Raw genomic sequence first — 27408 nt, forward strand, 5'->3', positions numbered from 1 at the left:
GATGCTCAATGATATCAGCTCCTTTCCCTAATGAAAAAAGCTAATATATTCCAATGCCTTCTCTTAAGCAATTTATGCACACGTGAGTATGAATTTGTATGCATCTGCACATGTGCCTGTGTGATTTGGGGTTGGGTCACTCTGGTGCTTCTATTCATATGATTCTAAGCTTAATATTTAGTCCAGGATGAAAAGTCAGTTAAAATAGATTTCTTGGTATCATACAGATAGACTTTTAGTGTATTTCCTATAGATACTTGCTTGCATTTGTTTATTGATACAGGGACAGGATAAGAATGTCTTCCTGGAGGAGATGAGGCCAGTTTTCTCAAAAGCATATTCTGCTCTGATGCTCTAGATAGCAGAGTCTCCATGTAGCAGCATTTTAAAACCAAAGTTTCCAAAAGAGAAATGATGTATTCTTCATAAAGAAGGTGGGGAGGGGTCATTGTCATTAGCAGTTAGGTCTCAAAAAAAATCCATGAAATAGGAATATTGGCTGGAGCGAGGAAGATGCCAGTCTATGGGGCACCCAGGACTTTTTGACTGTGTCATCAAAAATGAAATATTACTGAACCATCACCAAGGAGATACACTTGGAGATGCTGATTGACCAAATACCAGTAGGTGAGTCATCTGGAAGGAATTAAAGTAGGATCTTGACACTATGTCTTGGACAGATTCACATTCACACCTCTCTCATAATCACAGGAATAGAATAGCATGTCTAAGTCATACCTAGAAAAAGATATCAATAATGAGATGAAATCAGTTTTAGCTCTATTGAAAGTAAAGCCGACAGACTTTTGCATTGTTTTGACTTAAAATCTGTAAACAAAATATCACTAGCATAAAAACAACAACAACAACAACAAAAATCTTCCAAATCTACAAATGACAAGCAGGTGGGAAGGAAAGGTGGTTGCAGACAAATTAAAAGTCCGTAGACTACAATGCTCTGTGGGGAGTCTTCATCTGGAAGTGTAATAGTCAGACTCTGGCTGACTTATAACAGCAACAAAGCTCTTGAGCATGCTTCAAACTTTTTAAGCTAGATTGACTAGAAGGATTTGCTTGACATGGCTCAGTAGTTTATACACAAAGAATGCTCAAAAAGGATTTTCTTCCTTAAAAATTTTAGAGAAAGAGTAAAACCTTATTTTAAATACTCACTCTTGTCCTGTCACTGCATTTCAGTATTACTCACACATTAGTTTGTATCTTCATAGTTATTTAATAGATTTCTCCTGTCTCACCCATCATTTAGGAGGTTCAAAGAGTTGGTTCAGAGTCGGATTCATCTAAAAATGAAATCTACATGTCTTCCCAACTTGTAATTCCAGCTATATTGAGGTTTATTTTCCATTAAAGTTGAATGATGACATCTACTTTATAAGACATAAAAATCTTCCAGGGGATGAAAGGTGCAGCATAGGGAAGATAGTCGATCCTATTGTAATAGTGTTGTACGGGGACAGATGGTAGCTACGTTTCTGGTGAGCACAGCATAACATATCCAGCTGTCAAATCACTATGTTTTACACCTGAAACTAATGTAATACTGTGTGCCAGCTGTACTTGAATTAAAAAAAATCATCTCAGAATTTTATAAGCATTATGACATTTGTTTTTGTTTTTCATATAGTGAACATATTTGTCTGAAATCTCATTTTTACTCAATAAACAATTTTTTTCTATTTTCCCCTGTAGTTTCAGAGATGCATGAAATAGCACTGTACTTTGTTAAAATGAAATGTTAAATGCAAACATTTAAACACTTACATGTTGCAAATTACCAAATGGACAAGTAATTTGGGGGAGTTTGAGAAATTACATTTATTATGAATAATGTTAAATCGATGTCTAGATTTTATCTAAACTTCACAGCCCCAGGAAATATAGTGAGTTTCTCAAATTAAATGGAAAGAGCTTCACTTTCAGTTTCTACCATTTGGCTCTTTCACAAATCTGCTTCATTTTTTGTGAAACATTTTTGTGATACTAGAAGGAAAATATGAATCATTCTCATGTGTTAAAGTATCTTGGGCCAGGATTTATTAGAACGTTGGCAAAGACTTTATCTGCTCTGTCTTCACGTACAAGTATTGGCTGTTTCTTCTTGGGCTGATAACGGCACAGATTCTCATTTACTTTGTAGTCCATTTTCTTCTTATTCATGAATCAGCTTTGATTAAAGGTTATTTCAGAAGCCAAGCAGGTATCATCAAAAGACACTTTTGTGGCAGACAAATAAGTGTCAGTGACAGTGATATCATCAAGCTCTGTGCTGAAATGATCTGACTCCTTGATGACACTGTAATTTAGGGCCACACTGTAGTTAGCGGGTTTCTCCACTGGCTTCTGTTTGCAGTTGCAGAGCTTTCTGAAGGCTGCACGGAATTTCTGGGACATGAGATTATAAATCACTGGGTTGATGGCACTGTTGAGATAAATGCAAATTCTGCAAAAGAGCAAGAACCAATTTTCTTGGAAAGGGCTGGAGAGAAACGAGTTGACAACGACAAGAGTCCTGTAGGGCATCCATAAAAGGGCAAACAGAATTACAACCACTGCCAGCATCTTGGTGACCTATGGAGAAATAAAGAGAAATGCACTGCAAACACAAATGAAAACAGAACAAACAAATGAAAATAAAAAAAACTCCCTCCCCCCCACTCCTGCAATTATTTCCCAAGATGTAGTCTGAGACAAGGACTTAAATGCAGGTGGTTTATTTGTGAGATCATCCCAGGAAACAGGATTAAGGGTAAAAAAAGAATGTGATGGAAGAGGAAAGCTAAGATGGGGTGATGGCTCCCACTGTGCATTTCAGGATTATCTGTCCAGGGAAAGAGAGGCCCTGGCATCTGTCCACTGGCTGCCATCTCCCTTTTGTTGAGGAGTGCCCTTAGGGGCTTTAACTGGTCCATACATTCAGAATTCTCCTGCTTGGAAACTCCTGGGGGCTTTAGAAAGAAACTTGAGGCAGAGAAGCTAGACAGGGGACAGTGAACACCAGAAACAGGATGCTCTCTGCAAATCCACTATAACAATGGCTGCAATCAGAGTCCAGCTGAGAGAATGTGACACAGGCCACCATAAATGTCTGTGACAAGTGTTGGGAAACCTAGGGCCTAATCCCATCGTTACTTACCTTATATATGGCCCTGAGAAATGATTTTAACCTTATAGCTTGTCTGCAAAATGGAGCCAGTATTGCTCCCTTAAATCCAAGGAGGAACGTAATAGTTTGAAAAGGAGAAAATGTCTTTTTAGAAAGCCAATGGTTATTGAATGTCTACTATGTGCCAGACACTAGACTAACTGCTTTGCATATGTCACTACATTTAAAAAGCTGAAAACACAGGGTGCCTTGGTGGTGCAGTCAGTTAAGCCTCTGACTCTTGATTGTGGCTCAGGTCATGAACTCACAATCATGGGATTGAGTCCTGTGTTGGGCTCCCCACTGGGTATGAAGTCTGCTTAAGATTCTCTCTCCCATGCTTGCTCACGCACATGCTTTCTCTCTCTCAAAAACAAACAAAAAACCCACATTTAAAAAAAGAGCTGAAAACCTTCCAAAATATGTATGGCATCTTCCATTTTTCAAGTTAGAAAACTAACGTGTAGGTGCTGGTGAGTACTTTGGCAGAAATGGCAGAGTCTTAGAGTTGGGATCAGAATCTAAGTCAGCCCAGATCCAAAGTTTTGCCCTTCTCAATGCACAACTTTCCTTCAGCGTAAAGGGAGATGCAAGATGGAGAAAATAAACTTTGAAATTTTACGTGGAGCTGACCCTACTCCTAAGAACAGCAATGCACAGGAGCTAGGACAATAGGTAGGATGGATTTGATATCCAAGATTGCCCAGGGACAAGATTACCAAAGAGCATCGTTTAGAAGATTCTTCTCTCACCTTCATGCTCGGTGAGCAGCTGGGGCTTGACCTGGACCCAGAGTTAGGTCATTTGGCTTTGTCTATATTAAGTGGTTTTAAGACCTTAATGAAATCATTCATCTGTACTTCCATTTCTCTATCTGAAAATATGCCTGATCATAGTGTTTCACTTACGTCATAGAGATATTGAGAAAATAAAATTTAAAAATAATGAACATGTTAAGGGCTTTGGAACTCTAAACCACTATGAAAATGCTATCCTTTGATTAGTGACAGTATAAAGAGGACACAATATTTCAATTCTGTGAAGGGCATATTAAAATTGTAGCTGTGGTTATCTTTTGGGTGGGGAAGGTAATTGATTGCTCTTCTTCTAAAGCAACACTTTACACATTTAAAAATAAGTTTTCAGGGGTGCCTGGCTGGCTCAGTTGGTGAAGCATGTGACTGATGATTTCGAGGTTGTAGATTTGAGCCCCCTGCTGGGTGTAGAGATTACTGAAAAATAAGAAAAATCTTTAAATAAATAAATAAGTACATACATACATAATTTTCAGTTATTTTTAGTCTCTCACAGAGTTTAAGAATTTTCAGCTTCCTTGGCCCAGACCTTCCAGATGTTCTGAGCTTGAAAACTACCCCAAATGGAAGGAACTGATTCTTCCCTCCTCATCCCTCCAGACTTCCCAGCTGTTTTACTGAGGTTAATACCAGCAGCCTCTATCTTGTTCTAGCATCGAGGGGAATCCTGTTTTCAGAGAGGGCTTTTTAAAGTTCTTTAGTGTAGAAATAAAGATTCTGCATCTAGACATCTACTCTGTCATCAGTATCTACTATAAATTCATCTCCCTACCTTGTAATAGAATCTATACCTGGTAATAGAATCCATCAGGGTGTCCTGAGTTGGAATACCTCCTTTTATCTCTAGCACTTAAAAAAAATTTTTTTTTAACATTTATTCATTTTTGAAAGAGAGAGACAGAGTGTGAATGGGGAAGGGGCAGAGAGGGAGACACAGAATTCAAAGCAGGCTCCAGGCTCCAAGCTGTCAGCACGGAGCCCGATGTGAGGCTAGAACTCACAGACCGTAAGATCATGATCTGAGCCGAAGTCGGCCCCCCAACCGACTGAGCCACCCAGGTGCCCCTATCCCTAGCACTTTTAACCTTCTGACACTGGGGCTCTGTTTCACTCTTAGCCATATCTCTTTTGCCTCAGCTAGGAATTTCCCTTGCATCCTACATTGTGGATGGAAGTAGATACTTTCTTGCTGTTATTCTTTCCAGATCTATAGCAACTGTCTCTTTCCTTGACTCTCCAAATATAATCTATGGCTACAAATAGCCTTTGTCTGTCTGTCTTTCTTTCTTTCTTTCTTTCTTTCTTTCTTTCTTTCTTTCTTTCTTTCTTTCTTAAACCATTACAATCTCTTTTTGAACAACTCCTACTACTTCCTTGCAGTGATACCTATGCTATCCACCTCCTCTCAGGTTCCTGTTTCCTCCCTTCTAGGGCCATCTTATCACTTTCTTGAAGCTCTCCCTGCCCTCCAAGAATGGTCCCATGTCCCCTCTTCTGCTTCACTCATTGTACCCTGAGCTTCTCTTCAGACTCAGTGCACAGAGTTAACACTTCATATTTTGCTCGCTGTGGGTAGAGAAGTTGTTCCATGAGATGGTGTAATTTTCACATTGGTTCATATAATACCAAGTAAAATATTCCAGAGATTCTGACTTCTTTCAGAGATAAGAAGGATTTACTCAGTCAAGAGGTTAACTGAAGCCTAATGTTTTTCTAAGAAGATTTTTAAGATTATAAGTAAATACTTTAATTGGTCCTAGGAAATCACTTAATCCAGTGATTAAGTATTCTGCGCTTCAGAGGGAGCTACAGTAATTATCATCTTTGTCATCACCATCCCTGCCTTTGTCTTCTCTCTAGTACTCCAGGTTCTCTGACATCAGGTCACTGCTTCACACTCATTAACATCTTCCCACTCCTTGCCAAGGACTCAGCATTGGATATTTGAATCTGTGCTTCCTGAACGATGAGATTGGTACCATCACATTTAAGTTCGTTATGATGGCTCATCATAAAGGTACGTAAACATTATCTTATTTAATGCTTATAATAACTCCATGTGTAAGCTAGTGTTAGCTCCATTTTGCATATTGGGAAACTGGGGTTTAAAGAATCTGTGTGATTTGTCTAAGGACACTACATGAGTAGTGAGTGACAAAGTTGTGACTCAACCTAAGTCTACTTAAGCCAAAACCCACGCTCCTTCCTTTATACTTTGCACTCTCTCTCTCTCTCTCTCTCTCTCTGAAAGTCTTTTGCATTTCCAACTATGAGATTTCTACTGGGTTATCCCCATTCTGGTCACTTAAACCTTTAAGTTCTTCTAAGTATAAATCCAACATACTTATTGCTGTTAAATTTCCAACTTAAAGGTTGAATTTCATCTGCCTTTGTGTTTTTCTCTACAATTGTCAGGTGAAACATTGAACCCACATTTAATAACTACCTACCTGTTTTCACTTAATGTCACTGAGGGAGCATTGTTTTTAAGAAAAGCAACATGTTTCAAGGTTAATATTTCTGCCATATGCTTCCACAGTTCCCCAGGAAAACTTTGACATCACTACCAAAACTTTTTATTGCAATGAGCTATATCTGTCCACTTCTCCAATATATGGTAGTCTTCTTCAGGGCATGGGTAAGTTTATTAATTTCTTTGTCCTCAGGGATTTAGTACAGTGTGTGACATAAGATAGCCCCCAGTAAATGCTGAATAAATTCAGGCATGGAAAGAATTATTTCAAAATATAGCCATGATCCTTTTCTGGATTGTAATTCTCTAACATATTGTTAGGGGATTTTTGCAAACATTTGACTTTGTAATATTAAAAAATCTGTTTTAAGTGGAGATTGGTTAATTAATAAAATGAGTTCTAAATACATTTCAGTTTTTGTTGAAATAAATATATTTTTAAAAATGTAAGGAAGTATGGAGTGAAATATGTTTCTAAAATTGATGAAGTGGAAAATACATCTCCAGTGGGATAATAGAGAATACATTTAACTCCACTTGTAATTATTTTTAGTTAATTCCCAGAATTTTTTATTGCATTTAATCACTTTCTAAAATATTCATAAGTTTTTAGTGTAACCATAGCTTGGATTTTAACAGCTCTTATTCAGTATAGAAGCAAACACCTAGGAAAAAATGTCCTGGTGTTTGTCTTTCATACCCAATTATTTCACTGTGGTTGTTGAAGTTTTATTTTTGTTGCTATTCCTTATCTCAAATAAAGTGACAAATATGCAAATTTGAAAATATCTTTGGGCCATTGTTTTTAAGCATTGACATTTTTGCTAGGGCAATGTATGGGATATGTGATAAGGTGAAAGATTGCTTCTTTACAAACCTCTGTACCAGAATGTGAAGGTCCTTGAGAAACAGTAGGACACAATCTTCAGGGAAAAGGATTTCACAACATACTTTTGATTGGGAAGGAATTTATCCATTCATTTAGGAGATTCATTTGCATCCCTACTGGGTGCCAGTCAATGTCCTGGCTCTTGAGGATTTGACGGTGGTCCAGAGAGACCTTGCCAACGGCTTCATGTACCTTATAATCTGATGGGCAGATAAAATACATTGTGATGAATCCTAAGACAGAGAAAAGTTTTGGTTCTATGAGAGTACCTGATCTGGAATTGAGGTTGAGTGGTGGTTTGTGACGGTTTTCTGGTCTCAGTGACATCTAAGCCAAAATCTGGAGGTAAAGAGAGGCAGGAAGAGTGTTCCTGAAGACACTGGATGTGTATGGTAACCTGGAGGCATGAGATAGCGGGGCATATCATGGGGGCCCGAAGTGATTTAGTATGCAAGGCCCAATTGCAGATCGCGTGACTAAATGGAGCTCTCTCTCTCTCTCTTCCTCTAGGAAGATTTACAAAAAGCCATTATTTTTATTACATTACAAAAGCTATCAAGTTTTCTCTGATGAGGTGCTGTCACACTGTGGGGTGCCTGGCCTTCCATGGCTAGGCCAGAAGGAGAGATGGAGCTGCCAAAGGAGACACGGTGGTGAGTTCTGCAAATGTCAGCTCCATGAAGCCCCATTAGTCAATGAGGAGGTAGGCAGCCATTTTTGCACAATATACTGAGGGCAAGAAAAGGAAGCTGGAAAAGTCAATTGATTAAAACATAGTGTTTGGAGAGAGAGGGATTGCATACAGAGATGGTTGAGGGGAAGAGCAGGGTGGGAACAGGAGGAGCTAAGCAAGGGCCTCTGTCTTTGGCCACCATAGTGAAGGGTTATCTTTCTCATGAGGATCAGCTTGAATATTTTAAATCAAGCCCTTCTAGGGGTGCCTGGGTGGCTCAGTCAGTTAAGCATCTGACTTTTGCTCAGGTCATGATCTCACAGCTCTGTGCTGACAGCTCAGAACCTGGAGCCTGCTTCAGATTCTGTGTCTTCCTTTCCCTCTGCTTCTCTCTGGCTCTCTCTCTCCCTCGCTCCCCACCCCCACCTCAAAAATAAATAAACATTAACAAAATTTAAAAAGAAAAATCAAGCCCCACTATTTACACTTTACTTTTCACCGTAATTATGTGGAACAGTGGCATACAGTGTTCATAAAAGAGTTTGGATTCAGTCCTTTTCAACACATCCTTTGTAATCATTATAAAGCCTCTAGATAAAGACCCTAGTAGAGATTTTCTTTCTTTCTTTCTTTCTTTCTTTCTTTCTTTCTTTCTTTCTTTCTTTCTTTCTTTCTTTCTTTTTCTTTCTTTCTTTCTTTCTAATGTGAACTGCACAAATTTCTATCTTCTGACTGTTAAAGTTGAAATTATGGTTCCTTCAGGAAATACTAGTTCAACTCTGCATATATGTGCTGCATGTGAAAAACCAGGCCTTTTGGGTTCTTCATTTCAGCCTGCTAAGGATCCTTGTATTACTAACTACTATCCCATGTACTATGATGTTTACTATAAATTCTAAAACTATTAACTAATGTTTGTATATTGTTTTTTAAAAAAGTGTTAGATTTATGTACGGGAAAGTTGCAAAGATAATGCAGAGTTTCCATATACTTTACACCAAAGTCCCCTGTTATTAATACCTATCATTAACACACCTAAAAGTGTGGTGCATCTGTCACAATTAACAAACCAATATTGATAATTTTTCTATGGAATTAGTTAACTTCATACTTTATTCAAATTTTATTGGTTTTTCCTGGTTCACTTTTTCTGTTCCAGGATCTTGTCCAGGATACCATGTATTTATTAATCATCACATCTCCTTAGGTGCCTTTGAGCAGTGACAGTTTCTCGAACTTTCCTTACTTTTGAGAAGTACCAGTTAGGTATTATATAGACTATCCCTCAATTTGAGTTTGGCTGATATTTTTCTCACACTTAGAATGAAGGTATGGATTTGGGGGAGGAGGGCCATAGAGGTGAACTGTCATTCTCAACACAATACACCAAGGGTGCATGTTATCAGCTTGACTTATGACTAATGTTAACCTCATATTTTGTTTTATTGAGACATAGATTACATATAATTAAATTCACCCACACTTAAAATGTATAGTTCAAGTTTTTAGTATACTCACAGAGTTGTGCAACCATTACCACAACCTAATTTAAAATCTTTTTTTTTAACATTTATTTATTTTTGAGACAGAGAGACAGAGCATGAACAGGGGAGGGGCAGAGAGAGAGGGTGACACAGAATCTGAAACAGGCTCCAGGCTCTGAGCTGTCAGCACAGAGCCCGACGTGGGGCTTGAACTCACGGACCATGAGATCATGACCTGAGCCGAAGTCAGACGCTTAACCGACCAAGCCACCCAGGCGCCCCACCACAACCTAATTTTAGAACATCTTCATCATTCTGAAAAGAAACCTCGCATCCATTACAAGTCATTCCCACCTTCCCCAGGCCTAGGTTGTCCTAGGCAGCCACTAATTTTATGTCCCCATAGATTTGCCTATTCTGAACATCTCATATGAATAGAATTAGTCTTTTGTGGTATGAATGGCTTCTTCCACTTAGCATAATGTTTTAAGGTTCATCCACAGTTGGGGCATGTATTAGTACTTTATTTATTTTTATTGCTGAATAATATTCCACCCTATGTATATGCTACATTTCATTTATCTGGTCATGTGGCTGGTTTGCACTTTTTACCTGTAATGAATAATATTGCTATGAACATTTGTGTACAAGTTCTTAATGTGGATATATGTTTTTATATTTCTTGGGTATATACCTTGGAATGGAGCTGCTGGGTTGTATATTGCATTTTAAGTTATAAAGCATTCAAGAATATTAAACATTTAATCATTAGAACAATTCTGAGAGATAATTATTAATATAATACCTGGTGAAAAATACTAATTGACTTTATAGACATATCAGGACTCAACAAAGATACAGAATAAAGAAAGACAAACCTAAAACAGTTGGGATTAGTCTTAGGCTGCTCTTGAAGATTGGAGAACAACAGCAAGACAGAAAAACATGAGTGAGAGAAAATGGATATTTTTGGAGAAGTTTATTATTTATTTATACTTATAAGATTTTCACTTATCAGGTTAGCCTGTTTGGAGTGGGTTCAAGAGATGGTGGAAGAAGTGGATAGTGACTATAAAAATATCTTTTGAGAGTTTTGCTGGAAAAGGACTGGTAATATAGAAGAGTTGCCAGAGTGGGATGCAGAGTCAATCGATTTTTTTCAAAAATAGAAGATATTATATCTTTGTTTACTGAAGGAGCAATCCCATAGAGGGGAAATTTTGTGATCCAGGAGAGAGAAAAAGAAGACAATTGGAAGAACTGTGTTCATGAATAGGGAATAGTACAGGGTGCACAAGTGGTGAGGTTGGCCTCTTCTCAGACATATACATGAAAACACTTTTTCAATATCTTCCCATTTTCTCCTTAGCCACACTCAATCTAAAAGATCAAGATAATGCAGGAGAAAAATGTCACTTTTAAGTCAATACCCTAAATACTGAATAGGGTTGTAATAGCAGCAAATTATTTACTTCCTTGGAATTAATGAAGTACTTTCATTGTCATCAAGTTATTTTGTATTTTTTCCCTATGAAATCTGTAGGACAGGTGTTACTGTTCCCAGTTCATTGAAGAGGGACAGAAACTGAGCTCAGAAAAGTGCAGAAATAAGGTCATACAACTCGTATATATGTATAAACAGCAAAGCTAGTTATTAGACTACGGTCTTTTGATGCTACAGCTAGTTTTCTTTCTAGATAATTCCAAAAATCAACATGTATAGTGAGTTGAAGACTTCTATTGTTGTAAACAATGTTGATGAAATATTTGGAAAGCATAATATTATTGGCAGGAATCATTGGTAGCCCTAGGATTACGTGTGTTTTTTTGCCCAAAATTGGAGTGCTACATTTAGAAAGTATTGATTAGGGAGAAGACAGTTGTCATAACAAGGCAGATAGGGATCCTTCACACCAATCTACTTCCTAGGGAAAAAAAAAACAAACAATAAAATTTAAAATGAAAAAGTAATTAAATGGAATAAAAAATAAAGTGAACTGAAAACTTCTATTTCAGGGGTCACAGTGCAATTAGCATGTCATTTGTGAAGATCTGGTTACATGGGATTTGGGGACATTTTGATTCATTATCAGAGATTAGCTTATTAGTCTGCCCAGGAAGTCACAGGGAGTTAATTGATACCTCAGTTCTCTGGAAGATTTTGTTGGAATTCTTGTACTGATTCAGAAAAAATTCTGACTTTTGATTTTATGTTTGATTCAGAAAAATTCTGTGCATGGTCATGGGTCTTGCTATTATCTAGACATTCTTCCTTGGGAGAGAATTGTGGTGGCATAGTCCTGTATGTTAGTGAGTGGCAAAGTGGAGTGGGTACAGAGGAAAGAGTTAGGGTTGGGTGCAGCGGCTTGGTTTCACAATCCATCTCTGACTCTGAGGAGATTGGGCACATCGTATGACCTATGTCTGAACCTCATTTTCCAGAGCCGGTAAATATGGAATCTATATTTATCTCAAAAGTCTCTCCAGTTCCAACATTCTAAGAAGATATAACTTATATATTACGGTAACATAATATGCAGACATATTTGTGCTCATTTTCACATAACTGGGGGTTATTTGGGGGCTGTAAGGCCAGGCAAAGGGAAATAGTCCCTGGAGCATATGTATCCATCAAAGTGCTGATAAACTATAGGAATAAATTCAATTCCTAACAACAGTGATTCTCAGTCATCATCTTAATTGCTGCATTCACAGGGAGGATTCTCTGAAGTTTCCTGAAGTGCTGAAGAACTTACTAGAATTCATTTTAACTTTCTATAGCTAATTAAGAACAAGGTGCATCTCTAGACCCAAAACCGTGGTCTCCTAACCTTTTATTATTTTCCCTTAAAAAAAATTTTTTTTAAATATTTATTTATTTTTGAGAGACAGAGTATGAGCAGGGGAGAAGCAGAGAGAGAGGGAGACACAGAATGCAAAGCAGGCCCCAGGCTCCAAGGTGTCAGCACAGAGTTGGATGTGAGGCTTGAACTCACGAACTGTGAGATCATGACCTAAGCCGAAGTCGGACGCTCAACTGACTGAGTCACCCAGGCGCCCCTATTATTTTCCCTTTTTAAGTTTATTATAAGTGGGGCACCTGGGTGGCTCAGTCGGTTGAGCGTTCGACTCTGGCTCAGGTCATGATCTTGTGGTTTGTGAGGTCAGGCCCCACATCAGGCTCACTGCTGTCAGTGCAGAGCCTTCTTTGGATCCTATGTTGCCGTTTCTCTCTGTCCCTCCCCTGCTTGTGCTTTCTCTCTTTCAAAAATCAATAAACATTAAGAAAATTTTTTTTTCCTTAAAGTTTATTATAAGTGAAATACTGTTGAAGAAATTGAGTTATAGAGAAGTATTGGGGCATCACTTTAAGAAGAAAGCCAAATAAGTGAATCCTCTTTAAGGAGTACTGTCAATGTATATATGTATGTATTATTTTTATCATTATTATTATATTTATTTCTAAGGAATACTGTCAATTTAAAGACTGAAGCTTTGAAAGGAATGCTGAGCCAAAAATTACTTAATAACAGGTACCAGGGTCCATTCAAACATTTGGCCGAAATTAAGTGGCAGAATATAAAGATTTCAGGGCAATCTTTTTTTTTTTTTCAATATATGAAATTTATTGTCAAATTGGTTCCCATACAACACCCAGTGCTCATCCCAAAAGGTGTCAGGGCAATCTTAAATACTAGAAAAGCTTTCTTAAAACTAAAACTTTAAACTAGACTTAAACTAAAAGCTTTCATAAAACAAAGCCATGTAAAAAGAGATGACAACCATATCAGTAACTTGTATTTGAAGATATTTACCACTTTTATAATGAATGATCTTCACGAGTGTCATCACAGGTAACTTTAATTTGTGAATCATACGCTCTTTACTTGTTTTGGATCCCACATTCTATAACACCAAAGTTCTGGTTTTGGCTTCATGACCAAAGTAAATCATCAACAAACTTTTATTGGATCTCTAATACATAAAAGGTTGGGAGAAGTCCTTAGTAAATATGCCTGCCACATAATGAGGGCTCAATGTACAGTCGAATCATTACTGAGTAAATACTTATTTTTCTTTAATATTTATTTTTCACATCTGTTAAAATATAATTGAGAAGGCATTTATGGGTTTAGGACTCTTTAAATCAGCAAAGTGCTTTAGTTCCTGTACTTCTGGCTGGAATATTCCCAATTTCAAAAAGCGTACTCCTTCTGGACACATTTTCTTGGTCAATGAATACAAAACCGTTAGCTTTAATATTCTAATGCTATTCTTTGAAGAGTAACAATATGTTCTGTGTTTGGATCCTGTCCATGTTCTCCTGCACTGCTGCATTTTAACAAAGTGTTCTGTTACTGGGAATATTTTGCTCTCAGATGGCCTTCAGCAAAGTGATCAATGACCCCTTGCATTTTGTTACATTAATTGAGCCAGTTGAGGAATATATTCGATGAGACAATTATATAAATCTGAATTTAGGTAAGTGTCTACACTGATTGGGAGCTCTGGGATTTTCCTCGCCGAGAGTGTTCTGTCTGCTTTGTTTTGACTTGGAGCCTGGCAATACAGTTTTTAAAAGACAGTTATAATCAATGTGGGGTGCTTCATACTAAGGAGTGAGATCATTGGTAAGGTTTAAAAATTGAATGATGGGGCCACCAAAGGGCTTGGAATCAACTCAAAGTCAGTTAAAGTACAATAAAAGTGAATGAAGTCTGAGTGGTGATTCATGGTGGAGAGACCATGGAACGTCAAATCCTGCCTTGTGGATTACTAACAGATTTCTTGGCAAGAAGCCACCTAGGCAGGATAACGCATGGGTTCTTTATTCCACCTGTGAAGTACTATATCTAAATATTCCAATAAGAAGAGTCACTCTAGCTAGAGGTACAAAGTATTTTCTGGGCTCTATTCTGATTAAGAATGTCCATGGAAAATATTAGCAGAGATTCACAGTAGAGAAAGCTTGGTTGTATTTAGTGATGCTTGAGGAAGACGTAGTGATTAAGGGAGAAGAAAGGATTAAGGAAACAAATAGTGGCACAAGATTTTTGAGTATAAATTTGCAAGTGTGGTGTATCCAGTGAAATTGAAAGAAAACTTTCCTCCACAACTGTATAGGTGCTGAGAAAATGGACTTGCCAAGCAGAGCTGTTTTCTGAGTAAGACATTTGTGGAGACAGGAAATTGGGCTCTATACCCCGGGTGGGGGGGTTCATGGGCCAGTGTGGTCATGAGCTGACACTGCCCTTGGTAAGATACCTGAGCATGGCTGAGGGGTGGAGTTATAGAAGGACATACTTCCATGTAGAACACCATGCGACCGTTCCTCTGTGACATCCACAGTGCTCCAGAAAATTTACAAAGCATCACCAAATACCAAGTGTGAGGGCACTTCTTATGGGAAACAGAGTTCTGCATCCAAGTCTGATGTGGGATGAACCCTCAAAGCCTGTACTTTCTTTCATGAGCAAAGTTAGAGAGAGGTACAGACATGTGAAGAGTGGAAAAAAACAATGGAGCACTGAGATGTTCTAGTTAGTGGAACTCGAGTTCAGGGCTAAATTATACCAAAACCTCTCAGGGTAAGAGAGACACTGAGTAGCTGTAAGCCTCATTTTTTGAGAAATTCTGAGAGTCTCTGTTAGAGGAGCACTGTGCAGTATTTCTTAACATGTTTCAGTATGGAGATAGGAAAACAGGATGAAAGTGCAAGGCATTCTTTACAAAAAAATTTTTTTAATGTTTATTTTAGAGATAGAGAGAGAGACAGAGCATGAACAGGGGAGGGGCAGAGAGAGGGAGGGAGACAGAGAATCTAAAGCAGGCTCCAGGCTCTGAGCTGTCAGCAGAGTCCAACGTGGTGCTCTAACTCACAAGCTGTGAGATCATGACCTGAGCGGAAGTCAATTAACTGACTGCCACCCAGGCGCCCTGAAAGTGGAGGGTATTCTAATCTAGCAATAGGAATTAGCAGGCGAAAGGGGAGTAAGAGCATCCAAATATATGCAATGCCTACTGTGTGCCAGGCAGTGCGCTTGGCATTTTCTTCCTAAAAGCCCGACTTTGTCTGCACTTTACTGGACAAGACTGATGCTTAGAAAGTCGTATGCTGATGAATGAAAGCCACACTTTAAGGGCATGTGTATTTCACTGCAAGTCTCCCTATTCTCTTTACTATAAGACCTTGAATTTGGGGAAAATTTTTTTAAAGTTTGCAAAACCAAAAAACAAAACTTGGGTTGAAAGTTGGGAAGTGGTGAAGGCTGTAAGAGAGTGGAGCAGGGAGAATGAAAAATGAATTCCTAGTTCCACCCAAGGGTTTATGCCTCAGCCCCTAACAGTGATTCCATTCCTTCTGTGCCACTAAGTTCTGAGGGAGCATGTTTTTTGAATGTTTCCGATTTAGGGGCTCTTCTGCTAACAGTGGAAAACAGCCCAGGGCTAGGTAGCGTTTGTAGCTAGCCTTGAGGATTTGCTATAAAACTTACCACAACACTAGCAACTACTGTGGTGTGGAGATTTCAAGGTTGGTTACAGTCTGATAATTGGGAGTGATGAAAGGCTGGCTCCCCTCCTGTTGCTTGTATGTTTTCTTGTTCATAGGATGCCGATGTTTGGAAACATGCTGGGAAGGGGAAAACTCAGCCAGCAGAATTGGGATTCAAATTATAATAACATCTCAATTTAGAAAATAAAATGTCACTCTAAATTCTTTCAGTATGAGCCATACTGGAACAATGCTACAGTTCATCTGCTGTGGGTTGAGTGTGCTATTTAGCTTCTAAATGTTCTTGAACTTCCAGGTAAATTATTGGCGAATGGCTAAGCATGTGGAAAAGCCTGCCCTACTGCCTCGCTTGGGTTTTCTTACCTTTGCTCTCTAGAATGTGTTTAGTTCTTCTGGTCATTTTTCTCTTTGGAACCAGACCTTGGAGATTCTGAATGAGGCATCTTGGCTGGCTCTGAGCTGAGAGTCCAGCAGCAGGCTCTAACACTTCTATGAAGATATCGGTCCTTTCCAAGGGAGCTATTTCCCAATCTCATCTCTCCCCTGTGCTTCCCTGGCCATGCAGCCTGGTGAGGGTTGGCACCACAGACAGTGACACACACACACACACACACACACACACACACACACACACACAATCCCTCAGCTCACCCAGCAGGGGATGGGAAATCAATGAGAATATTTTAAAATGTAAAATGTGAATGATGGAGGGGGAGAGAGGTAATCTCTAAATAGAAGTAAAGCTCTCAGGGCTGCCAAAGTTTTAGTGCATATTTAGTTGTCTTGCTCCTAAAGATCTTGGACATAGTACCTCATCATAGGGTTGAGAGCACCTGGAAAGCAGCCACCTTCTTCTCTACCTGTGTCTCTCCTGGGGGAGACCGCCTGTAGCATGCTTGGGCCTGTCAGGAGTTATGGAGCTAATGTTCCAGCTGTCCCAAAAGAACTCACAGAAACAGTCAAATGGGAAAAATACATTTCTTTTCTTCAGCAAATCATAAATTTAGCACCTTTCCTTGATTTTTAGCTCTCTGATGGGCTAAACATGGGACTCAGAATCAGATGATGTGGTTTGAAATGTCAGCTTTACCAATCGTTGCCACTCAAAACTTGCTGAGCCTTGATGTCTAGTTAAAAATATATGAGGATTAATTGCAAGGAGGATGTGAAATCACATTGAAACATATACTAGACCTTTCTACTATGAGGTGCTGTTACATCCCTTATCCTGTCTTGAAATGTGCATCCTTGGTAAGGGGTGCTAACTTTATCACTCCTTGTTAGCCTAACAGATTGAATGGAGCTACTTTCCATTTATCTGCTTTTACTGATTTGATTAAAAACCTACATGAGTCTACAAGGCATATGATGCAAACCACAGCATGCTGGGCCTAAGCTATGATGCCCACGCTTTTATCACAGATTATTAAATCATTAGAGTTTGTTTTCAATGGTCTTGTCCAGGTTGTGTTAGTATAGTAGTTGAGGGAACAGGCTGGATTCTAATTCTAGTTCTGCCTCTCTCTAGCTATATTGGGCAACATATCTCATGCCTGTAAGCCTCAGTATACTCACCTGTGAAATAGGATTAAGTGTAAAGAATACATGAAGTAATTTAGGTAAAGCACCTGCAAAGAGTATGGTCTTCAATAAACAACAGATAATTTTAACCATCTGGGAAAAGTGGAGGATTTAACCAAACAGCAGAGAAGACTCTGACAACAACAACAACAACAACAACAACAACAACAACAACAACAACAATTCCTTATTGTATGCAACAGATCTTAAACATAACACCAGGGACTTTATTGAATTATTTAATCTTTGCAGTATTTATCAAGTAGGTATTATTTTCATTTTATAGATGAAGAGAAAGAGATACAGAGAAAAGAATATTAACTTTCTAGAGAGTGGCAGGTACTAACCTTTCCTTGGGTTGCTTTCTCACATATCTCTCTGTTTAGTTCATGTGTACTAACCATCCCATTCTGAGAGGATGCTATAGCTTCATTTGTTTATTTGTTTATTGTCTCTTTTTCATTCTTAGAATGATAGCTCCTTCAGGATCCCTGCCCCACCTATATACATGGAGCAACATGAAGGTCTGGCATTTAGTAGGTACCATGAATAATCAAGAAATGAATGAATGAATGAATAAACAATTAACTAATGCTATTCTAACTTTTGCTTCTTCCATGCAGTTCCATCCACATGGTTGGTACTTCCAGCCCTAATCACAAATGTCATTGTTATTTTAGGTCTGATTGCTTTTCTGACACATAAGATCTTGCTGGCAGGAATCATGTACACTGCATATTTTTATCTCTAGCCTTTGAATCAAGGTTTGGCATAAAAAAAGTGCTTGGAGTTAAAAATGAAAATCAAGAGGAGTAGGGGCCAATATGGTGGAGAAGTAGGGGGATCCAAAGTTCCCTCCTCTCACAAACAAAGCAGTGTTGAAGCTAAAGGATTTTTAACTCCAAGAATCTGGGAGGAAAAGAGACAGTCACTTCCAGGGACCCACGGGGACAACCTGACAGGCCACAGGTGTGTGACTGTGAACTGGGAGAGATAAAATAAATGGATCCCCTTCTGCGGAGAGACAAAGGAAAGAGAAAGAGAGGCTGGGGAAGCATAGAACTGTATCTGGACAAGAGAAAAACCTCCGGCTGGGACTGAGGAAGATCCAATCTCTAACTGAGGGGCTTTCTCAGGACTGAGGCCGGCTGCCCGGATCGTGCCCCTGGCGAGGAAGGGAGCCAGTCCCAGCCTGGGTGGCTATGTCAGGGGTGCAAAGCACAGTAGGAGAAAGTGATCCCCTCCCTGGAATGCTGTGGGACAGAACAAAGCCTGCCTGTGTCTGTCAGCCGGGGACCACACATTGGGCCGTGCAGAGCGGTGCTTCCCCAGTACTGGGGCACGTGGAGCAAGAGTTTGAATCCCAGCTGAACACCAGGGCACAGGAGTCCATGGAGCAGGACAAACTGCCTGGTTTGCACCCACAGCACAGTGAGGATGGCACAAACAGAGTGGTTTGGACACCTGGTCCGTGGAGGAAATACTAGGGGGGTCATCATTTTTCTCCCCACAACAACCAAGGTGGGGCCTCAGAGATCAGACCTTGGGGCCCACAGTGGAGGCAGAACCCACCCATACAAAACCACACCCCTCGGTGCCTGGTAACTGCATATCTACTAGAGCGGGACTGACGCTGAGGATCCCAACGGCCCATCCTCCAGACCAATGCTATTGCATTGCCTGATTTCACTCTTGGACAATTTTTATTATGTAGATATATTCTTCCTTCCTTTTCTCCTTCTTATCTCTTCCCTCCTCTAGTCTGGTTACTCTGGTTGTTGGTTTGTTTAAGCAGACATATCTAATGCATTCCCTTGATACATGTTCCACACCTCCTTCTTTATTCTCTGTTCTCTGTCTCTGGATTAAGCCATATAGTTTCTCTGGTCAACTTTATTCTTTCTTTTTCCCCACCCCTGTCATTTCTCTCTTTGTGTGGGGTAAGGCCTCCTCCATCAGCACCTCTCCACCCTATTGTTTACTTGTAGCTGGTGTTTCTGGGTTTTTGTTTTTGGGGTTTTTTTTTGTTTGTGTATGTGTTTGAGTGTTTTTGTTTTGTTTGTTGTTTGTTTGTTTGTTTTCCTTTACAGGGGTACTTCAATAAACAAATCAAAGCACACTTGGTGGAGGGTTCAAAACATCACTACGAGTAGGGAGATAAAGTAACCAAACTCACAACAACAGACAGCAAATAACACTCTCCAAAAAACACCTCCTGAAGGGCCAGGCCCTTGACAGTGTATGACCTCTCTTTAATATAGCAGTGCTCACAGGTGCAGGATACATAACAAGTTTTAAAACACATAAGGGACAGAAAACTAGCCAAAATGACAAAACAGAAGAATTCTCCTCGAAAGAAATTCCAGGAAGAAATGACAGCTAAAGAATTGCTCAAAACAGATATAAGCAATATAACTGAACAAGGATTTGGAATAATAGTCATGAGATTAATCACTGGACTTGAAAAAAGCATAGAAGACAGCAGAGAATCTATTGCTGTAGAGATCAAGGAACTAAAACATAGTCATGATGAATTAAAAATGCTGTAAATGAGGAACAAAATAAACTAGAGGCGGTGACAGCCAAAATTGAAGAGGCAGAGGGGAGAATAGGTGAAATAGAAGATAGAATTATGGACAAAAATGAAGCTGAGAAAAAGAGAGATAAAAAAATTCTGGATCACAAGGGGATAATTAGAGAACTAAGTGACTCAATGAAATGGAATAATATCCATATCATAGGAGTTCCAGAAGAAGAGAGAAGCAAAGGGGCCGAAGGTGTGCTTGAACAAATCATAGCTGAAAACTTCCCCATTCTGGGGAAGGAAACAGACATTGAAATCCAGGAGGCACATAGAACTCCATTCAGACATAACTTGAATGGATCTTCTGCATGACATATCATAGTGAAACTGGCAAAATACAAAGATAGAGAATTCTGAAAGCAGCCAGGGATAAACAGGCCTTAACCTACAAGGGTATACACATAAGGGTATGGATGGACCCATACTTGAATGGACCCATAACCAGCGAAGAAATTGAATCAGTTACCAAAAATTTCCCAACAAATGAGTCCAGGACCAGATGGCTTTCCTGGGGAATTCTACCAGACATTTAAAGCAGAGTTAATACCTATCCTTCTCAAGCTGGTACAAAAAATAGAAAGGGAAGGAAAACTTCCTGACTCATTTTATGAAGCCTGCATTACCTTGATTCCTAAACCAGGCAGAGACCCCACAAAAAAGGAGAACTACAGGCCAATATCCCTGATGAGCATAAATGCAAAAACTCTAAACAAGATACTAGCAAACCGAATTCAACAGCATATAAAAACAATTATTCACCATGATCAAGTGGGATTCATTTCTCGGCTGTGGGGCTGGTTCAATATTTGCAAAACAACCAATGTGATACATCACATTAATAAAAGAAAGGATAAGAACCATATGATCCTGCCAATCGATGCAGAAAAAGCATTTGACAAAATACAGCATGCTTTCTTAATAAAAACCCTCAAGAAAGTTGGGATAGAAAGAACATACTTAAATGTCAAAGAAGACATTTATGAAAAGCCCACAGCTAATATCATCCTCAATAGGGAAAAACTGATCGCTTTTCCCCTGAGATCAGGAACATGACAGGGATGTCCACTCTCACCACTGTTGTTTAACATAGTGTTGGAAGTACTGGCATCACCAATCAGACAACAAAATGAAATAAAAGGCATCAAAATTGGTAAAGACAAAGTCAAGCTTTCCCTTTTCACAGCTAACATGATACTCTACATGGAAAACCTGAAAGACTCCACCAAGACTCTTAGAATTGTTACATGAATTCAGCACAGTTGCAGGGTACAAAATCAATATACAGAAATCGGTTGCATTTTTACATACCAATAATGAAGCAACAGAAAGAGAAATAAATAAACTGATCCCATTCACAATTGTACCAAGAACCCTAAAATACCTAACCAAAGATGTAAAAGACATATATGTTGTAAACTATAGAAAGCTTATGAAGAAAACTGAAGAAGACACAAAGAAATGGAAAGACATTCCATGCTCATGGATTGGAAAAACAAATATTGTTAAAATTTCAATACTACCCAGAGCAATCTACACATTGAATACAATCTCAATCAAAATTGCACTGGCATTCCTCCCAAAGCTAAAATTTGTATGGAACCAGAAAGACCCCGAATAGCCAAAGTAACATTCAAGAAGAAAACCAAAGCAGGAGACATCACAATCCCAGACTTCAGCCTCTACTACAAAGGTGTAATCATCAAGACAGTGCTACTGGCACAAAAACAGACACAGAAACCAAAGGAATCAAATAGAGAACCCAGAATTGGACCCACAAGTGTATGGCCAACTAATCTTTGACAAAGCAGGAAACAGCATCCAATGGAAAAAAGACAGTCTCTTTAGCAAATGGTGCTGGGAGAACTGGACAGCAACATGCAGAAGAATGGAACTAGACCACTTTCTTACACCATACACAAAAATAAACTGAAAATGGATGAAAGACCTAAATGTGAGGCAGGAAACCATCAAAATCCTAGAGGTGAAAGCAGGCAACAATCTCTTTGACCTCAGCTGCAGCAATTTCTTCCTCAACACATCTCCAAATGCAAGGGAATTAAAAGCAAAAATAAACTATTGGGACCTCATCAATATAAAAATCTTCTGCAATGCAAAGGAAACAATCAAAACTAAAAGGGAACTGACGGAATGGGAAAAGATATTTCCAAATGACATATTGGATAAAGGGCTAGTATCAAAAATCTATAATGAACTTTCCAAATTCAACACCTGAAAAACAAATAATCCAGTGAAGAAATGGGCAGAATACATGAATATACACTTTTCCAAAGAAGACATCCAGATGACTAACACACACATGAAATGATGCTCAATGTCACTCATCATCAGGGAAATACAAATCAAAGCCACACTGAGATACCACCTCACACCAGTCAGAGTGGCTAAAATGAACAAATCGGGAAACTACAGGTGCTGCTGAGGATGTGGAGAAATGGGAACCCTGTTGCACTGTTGGTGGGAATGCAAACTGGTGCAGCTGCTCTAGAAAACAGTATGGAGGTTCCTCAAAAAATTAAAAATAGAGCTACCCTATGACCCAGTGATAGCACTGCTAGGAATTTACCCAAGGGGTACAGGAGTGCTGATGCATAGGGGCACATGTACCCCAATGTTTATAGCAGCGCTTTCAACAATAGCCAAAGTATGGAAAGAGCCTAAATGTCCATCAACTGATGAATGGATAAAGAAGATGTGGTTTATATATTCAATGGAATACTACTTGGCAATGAGAAAGAATGAAATCCTGCCATTTGCAGCAACGTGGATGGAACTGGAAGGCATTATGCTGAATGAAATAAGACAGTCAGAGAAGGACAGATATCATATATTTTTACTCAGATGTGGATCTTGAGGAACTGAACAGAAGACTATGGGGGAAGGGAAGGGGGAAAAATAGATACAAGCAGAGAGGGAGGGAAGCAAACCATAAGAGACTCTTTAATACAGAGAACAAACTAAGGGTGGATGGGGGAGAGGGAAAATGGGTGATAGGCACCGAGGAGGGCACTTGTTGGGATGAGCACTGGGTGGTGTATGTCAGCCAATTTGACAATAAATTATATTCATAAAAAATGAAAATGAATGTGTAAATATTCAGTCTCAAAAAGGGGCACGATAGATCAAACTGGAATTAGGGTGAAGAACATTTTCTGGGGAACAGTCTGCTATTCTGTAAAAATAAACAATTGTTAGAAATAATGTTATGAAGAACTTAGGGGATATGAACAACTGAAGAGATGCTAACTCGATATGATTTATGCTGAGGTCACTGCCCATTACTGATGGTGACTGATACTGCATTAATATACACCAAAGTGGGGTTTTCCTTGAAAAGATACAAATCCACTTTGACAGTCATTCTTGTGCTGTCTTACCTCTCTGCTGTCACATTAAGTCATCTGTGGCTTCTTAGTCACTCATAAAGCTGTAGAAAAGTATTTTTCTGGATGTCACTCTGCATTTTAGATTTGTATTTTTAAATTTTTAAAAATTTTTTAACATTTTTAAATTATTTTTGAGAGACAGAGACAGAGCATGAGTGGGGAGGGGCAGAGAGAGAGGGAAACACAGAATCTGGAGCAGGCTCCAGAATCCGAGCTGTCAGCACAGAGTCCAATGTGGGGCTCAAACCCACGAACTGTGAGATCATGACCTGAGCTGCAGTTGGATGCTTAACCAACTGAGCCACCCAGGCATCCCAAGATTTGTATTTTTAGAGTCCATTGAAATCAAGGATTCTCCCATATAATGGACAAAGAATTTTCTTTAGGGGATATAGAGTCAAGATGATGGCAGGGGATCCACTAGCTGCTAATTTAGGTTGCCTGTGATAAGCTTGAACTTTCTCTTTTGTGGTAATTCTTGTTTTCGTAGTATTTGTTTAATATTTATAATTTATTTCTTGAGCACCTTTCATGTACCTGTACTAAGTATATATTTTCACAAATAAACTTTTATGTATGTATTTATTTATTTATTTTTAAATGTCTATTTATTTTTGAGAGAGACAGCACACATGCAGGGGACGGACAGAGAGAGAGAGGGACAGAGGATCCCAAGCAGGCTCTGTGCTGACAGCAGCGAGCCTGATGGGAGGCTCAAACTCATGAACCATGAGACCATGACATGAGCCAAAGTCAGACACTTCACCGACTAAGCCACCCAGGTGCCCCACAAATAATCTTTTAAATAGGAATAGTTCAAGGCCAGCAAACCTCTACTGTAAGGAGCCAGACAGTAAGTATTTTAGCCTTTACGGAGCCCCCAGTCTCTGTCATAACTATTCAACTCTACTGCTATGATGCAAGAGCAGCCATGAACAACACATGAATGAACAGACACGGGTGAACTTTATTTAGAAAAACAAGCAGTTTTTCTTGGACCTGGATTTGGCCCACGGCTGTAGTTTGCCAACCAATGGAATAGTCAAAAACTTTCAGTCAAACAGATAAATGACATATAACCCATTTCAATCCACTGTTATGATTTATGGCTATTTTTTTCAAATTATTCATCTAATTATCAGTAGCTCCTATGAAAAATATGGACCAATAATGCTGGCTCTCAACTTTGGACCAAGGTTGTTTTAAAATTTGATTTCTCTTATGACAGAGGCATCATGAACATTACCACTCTAAAAACTGTCACCTACAAAATATCATGCCGATACAGTCCTTTTAATAATCCTGGAGCAGCTTTCCCAGAAGACAGAAGACGTGTGCTCTTATGGATGATGAGTTCAGGCACCAGTTGGAGACAGTGCACTTCCAGATTGATGGTGGTGGACCCGGCTGGCCCAGAGCAAGCCTGTCCCTTGGATCTCATATCAGATTCTAATTTCCCTGTGCCAAATACTCCTCTTATAGAGCAGCCACTCTGTGCCGGAATCCTGGCTTCAGCATTTACTGGCTGTTGGACGTTGGGCCCCTTTCTATTTCTGAGTTTTAGTTTTCTCTTCAGTAAAAATGGTGAAGGACATTCTACCTATCTCCAAGGGTGGTTGTGTGGATAAATTAGATCATGTTTATCAAGGGCTTCTGTAGTGTTTGGAACATAGTAAAAGCTGTAAAAGCAAAGCTCATTTTGAAACTAACAACAAAAATCATTCATCACTTACTGTGCATCAGACCCTGTTCTAAGTGTTTCATTTACATATCAGCTCATTTAATCTCGACAATAACATCCTGAAGAAGGTGCTGCCATTAACCTCCATTTTACAAATGAGGGAACTCACATACACTCACAAGAGGCAAAGCTGGGATTTGATCCATACGGTTTGCCCCCCTCTGTGCTTCAACACGCTGGCTGCCATTGAAGAGCTGGAAGTCTCTTGTCCTATACGTCCCTAAAAAGGCAACTGCTTCTTACTCCTTAGGTGGAACTGGGTAGACATTGTCATATTTTCTCTGACAAGAAGGAAGAGAACAAGCACTGTATACAGATAAGGTAACACCGGTCACGAACCTCTCTCAGTGCCTGACCTACCTAGAGGCCCCTAGTCCCACCATTGGAAACAGTTTCTGTTCTGAATTAGAATGAAGAATGGCTTTTCCTCTAGAATAAGTGTTATAAAAGTTCATGAAAGATAATTGAATAGTATCACTGCTATACTTCCTGTGCATAAAAGCTAAATGATGTATGTAGGCCAGCCTGGTGTTGTAACATTTCCTTAATGGGAAAAATCCTGTTGTTTCAGGCATTGATTTATAAAGGACATTAGCTAGTGTCGGCATATAGAATCAAAACAACACTCCATTCTGACGATGGGCTATTTATTTTAAATCACTGACTACCCTATTTAAAATCATCTCCCTCTTATTTCATATCACCCTCATATGCTTAATTTTCTCCAATATCTGATATACTATGTGTATATGTTTATATACTGTGTGTATTTATTCTGTTTCTGTCCTCCTCCTTAGAATGTAAGCTCCACAGGACAAAGATTCTTGTCTTATTTATTCACTCTTTCAATTCTGAAACAGTGCCAGGAACACTCAAGACTGTGTTCAGCACATTTTGTGGAATAAATGAATTGATGTAATTGTCACATATATAAGAAGTTCCCTTTATCTTAAAAATTTTTTTTAATGTTTATTCATTTTTGAAAGACAGAGAGAGACAGAGCACAATCAGGGGTGGGGTGGAGAGAGAGGGGGACACAGAATCCGAAGCAGGGTCCAGGCTCTGAGCTGTCAGCACAGAGCCCGAGGCGTGGCTCAAACTCACAAACCGCGAGATCATGACCTGAGCTGAAGTCAGATGCTCAACTAACTGAGCCACCCAGGTGCCCCAGAAGTTTCCTTTTTCTTAGGCAGGTATGGCCTAAGATATGTACCTCATCTCTGAGATACTAATACGGTGGGTAAGTGGTGGGTAAGGGTGAGGAAGTAGAGTATAATGTTACTGTCAGAGGCTTTAGATTAGATGCTAGGATTAGATCCCTGTTCTTCCATTATTGAAAAATGTTTATTTATTTATTTTGAGAGAGAGAGAGAGAGAGAGAGAGAGAGAGAGAGTGTGTGCACACAGGGGGAAGGGACAGAGAGAGAGGGAGAGAGAGAATCCCAAGCAGGTGCCATGCTGACATCACTAACAGTTCATAAGGCTTGAACTCACAAATCATGAGATCATGACCTGAGCAGAAATCAAGAGTTAGATGGCAAACTGACAGCCATCCGAGGTACCCCTCCGTGTTCTTCCATTTCTTGATTGGATGACCTTAAGGTTAACGTTGCTAAATCTCAGACTCCTCACCTTTAAAATTGAGATGATAAATTATACCTATGCTATAGGTACAAATGTGATGATGTGCAAAAATTCCTGGGCAGCATACCTAGCACATGGGATGAACTCAGGAATACCAGTCACCTGAAGGGTGGATAAGCGACTGCCAACCAGGCATGAGACATGCTATTTTCTAGGTTATATTGGCAGGAAGCAGCCTGGTGCATGATATTAACTGAGGCATCTCAGCTAGAATATTGAAACAGCAACTCAAACTGGGATGGGGAGGTTTTGAGGGTCACTTGAGGGAAATTTTCAAAACCCTCTATGCTCCTGGGGAGTTGGCATCATTGCCTCTCTTTACAGTTTGGGTTGGGATGTGTTTCTGTACTGAAGGGAACATTCCCTGTTCCTCAGGGATTTGGAGTAAAAAAAAATCTGAAAATAAATTTACAATATATTACTAAGGTATAATATGATCAAAT

The 27408-nt window shown here is 39.3% G+C and overlaps 1 protein-coding gene across 1 annotated transcript in view; it reads right to left on the reverse strand.

The window, feature by feature from the left end:
- Positions 1–1608: 1608 nt before the first annotated feature.
- TRHR (thyrotropin releasing hormone receptor) overlaps positions 1609–27408 on the reverse strand; it is a 45207-nt gene continuing 19407 nt past the window's right edge. The window contains exon 3 of the mRNA XM_030304500.1: positions 1609–2589. Coding sequence (XP_030160360.1) covers positions 2182–2589 — 408 coding nt within the window. The 3' untranslated portion in view covers positions 1609–2181. The remainder of the gene's footprint in view (positions 2590–27408) is intronic.

The sequence above is a fragment of the Lynx canadensis genome, chromosome F2 (genome assembly GCF_007474595.2).
Source record: "Lynx canadensis isolate LIC74 chromosome F2, mLynCan4.pri.v2, whole genome shotgun sequence".
NCBI classification, from domain to species: domain Eukaryota; kingdom Metazoa; phylum Chordata; class Mammalia; order Carnivora; family Felidae; genus Lynx; species Lynx canadensis.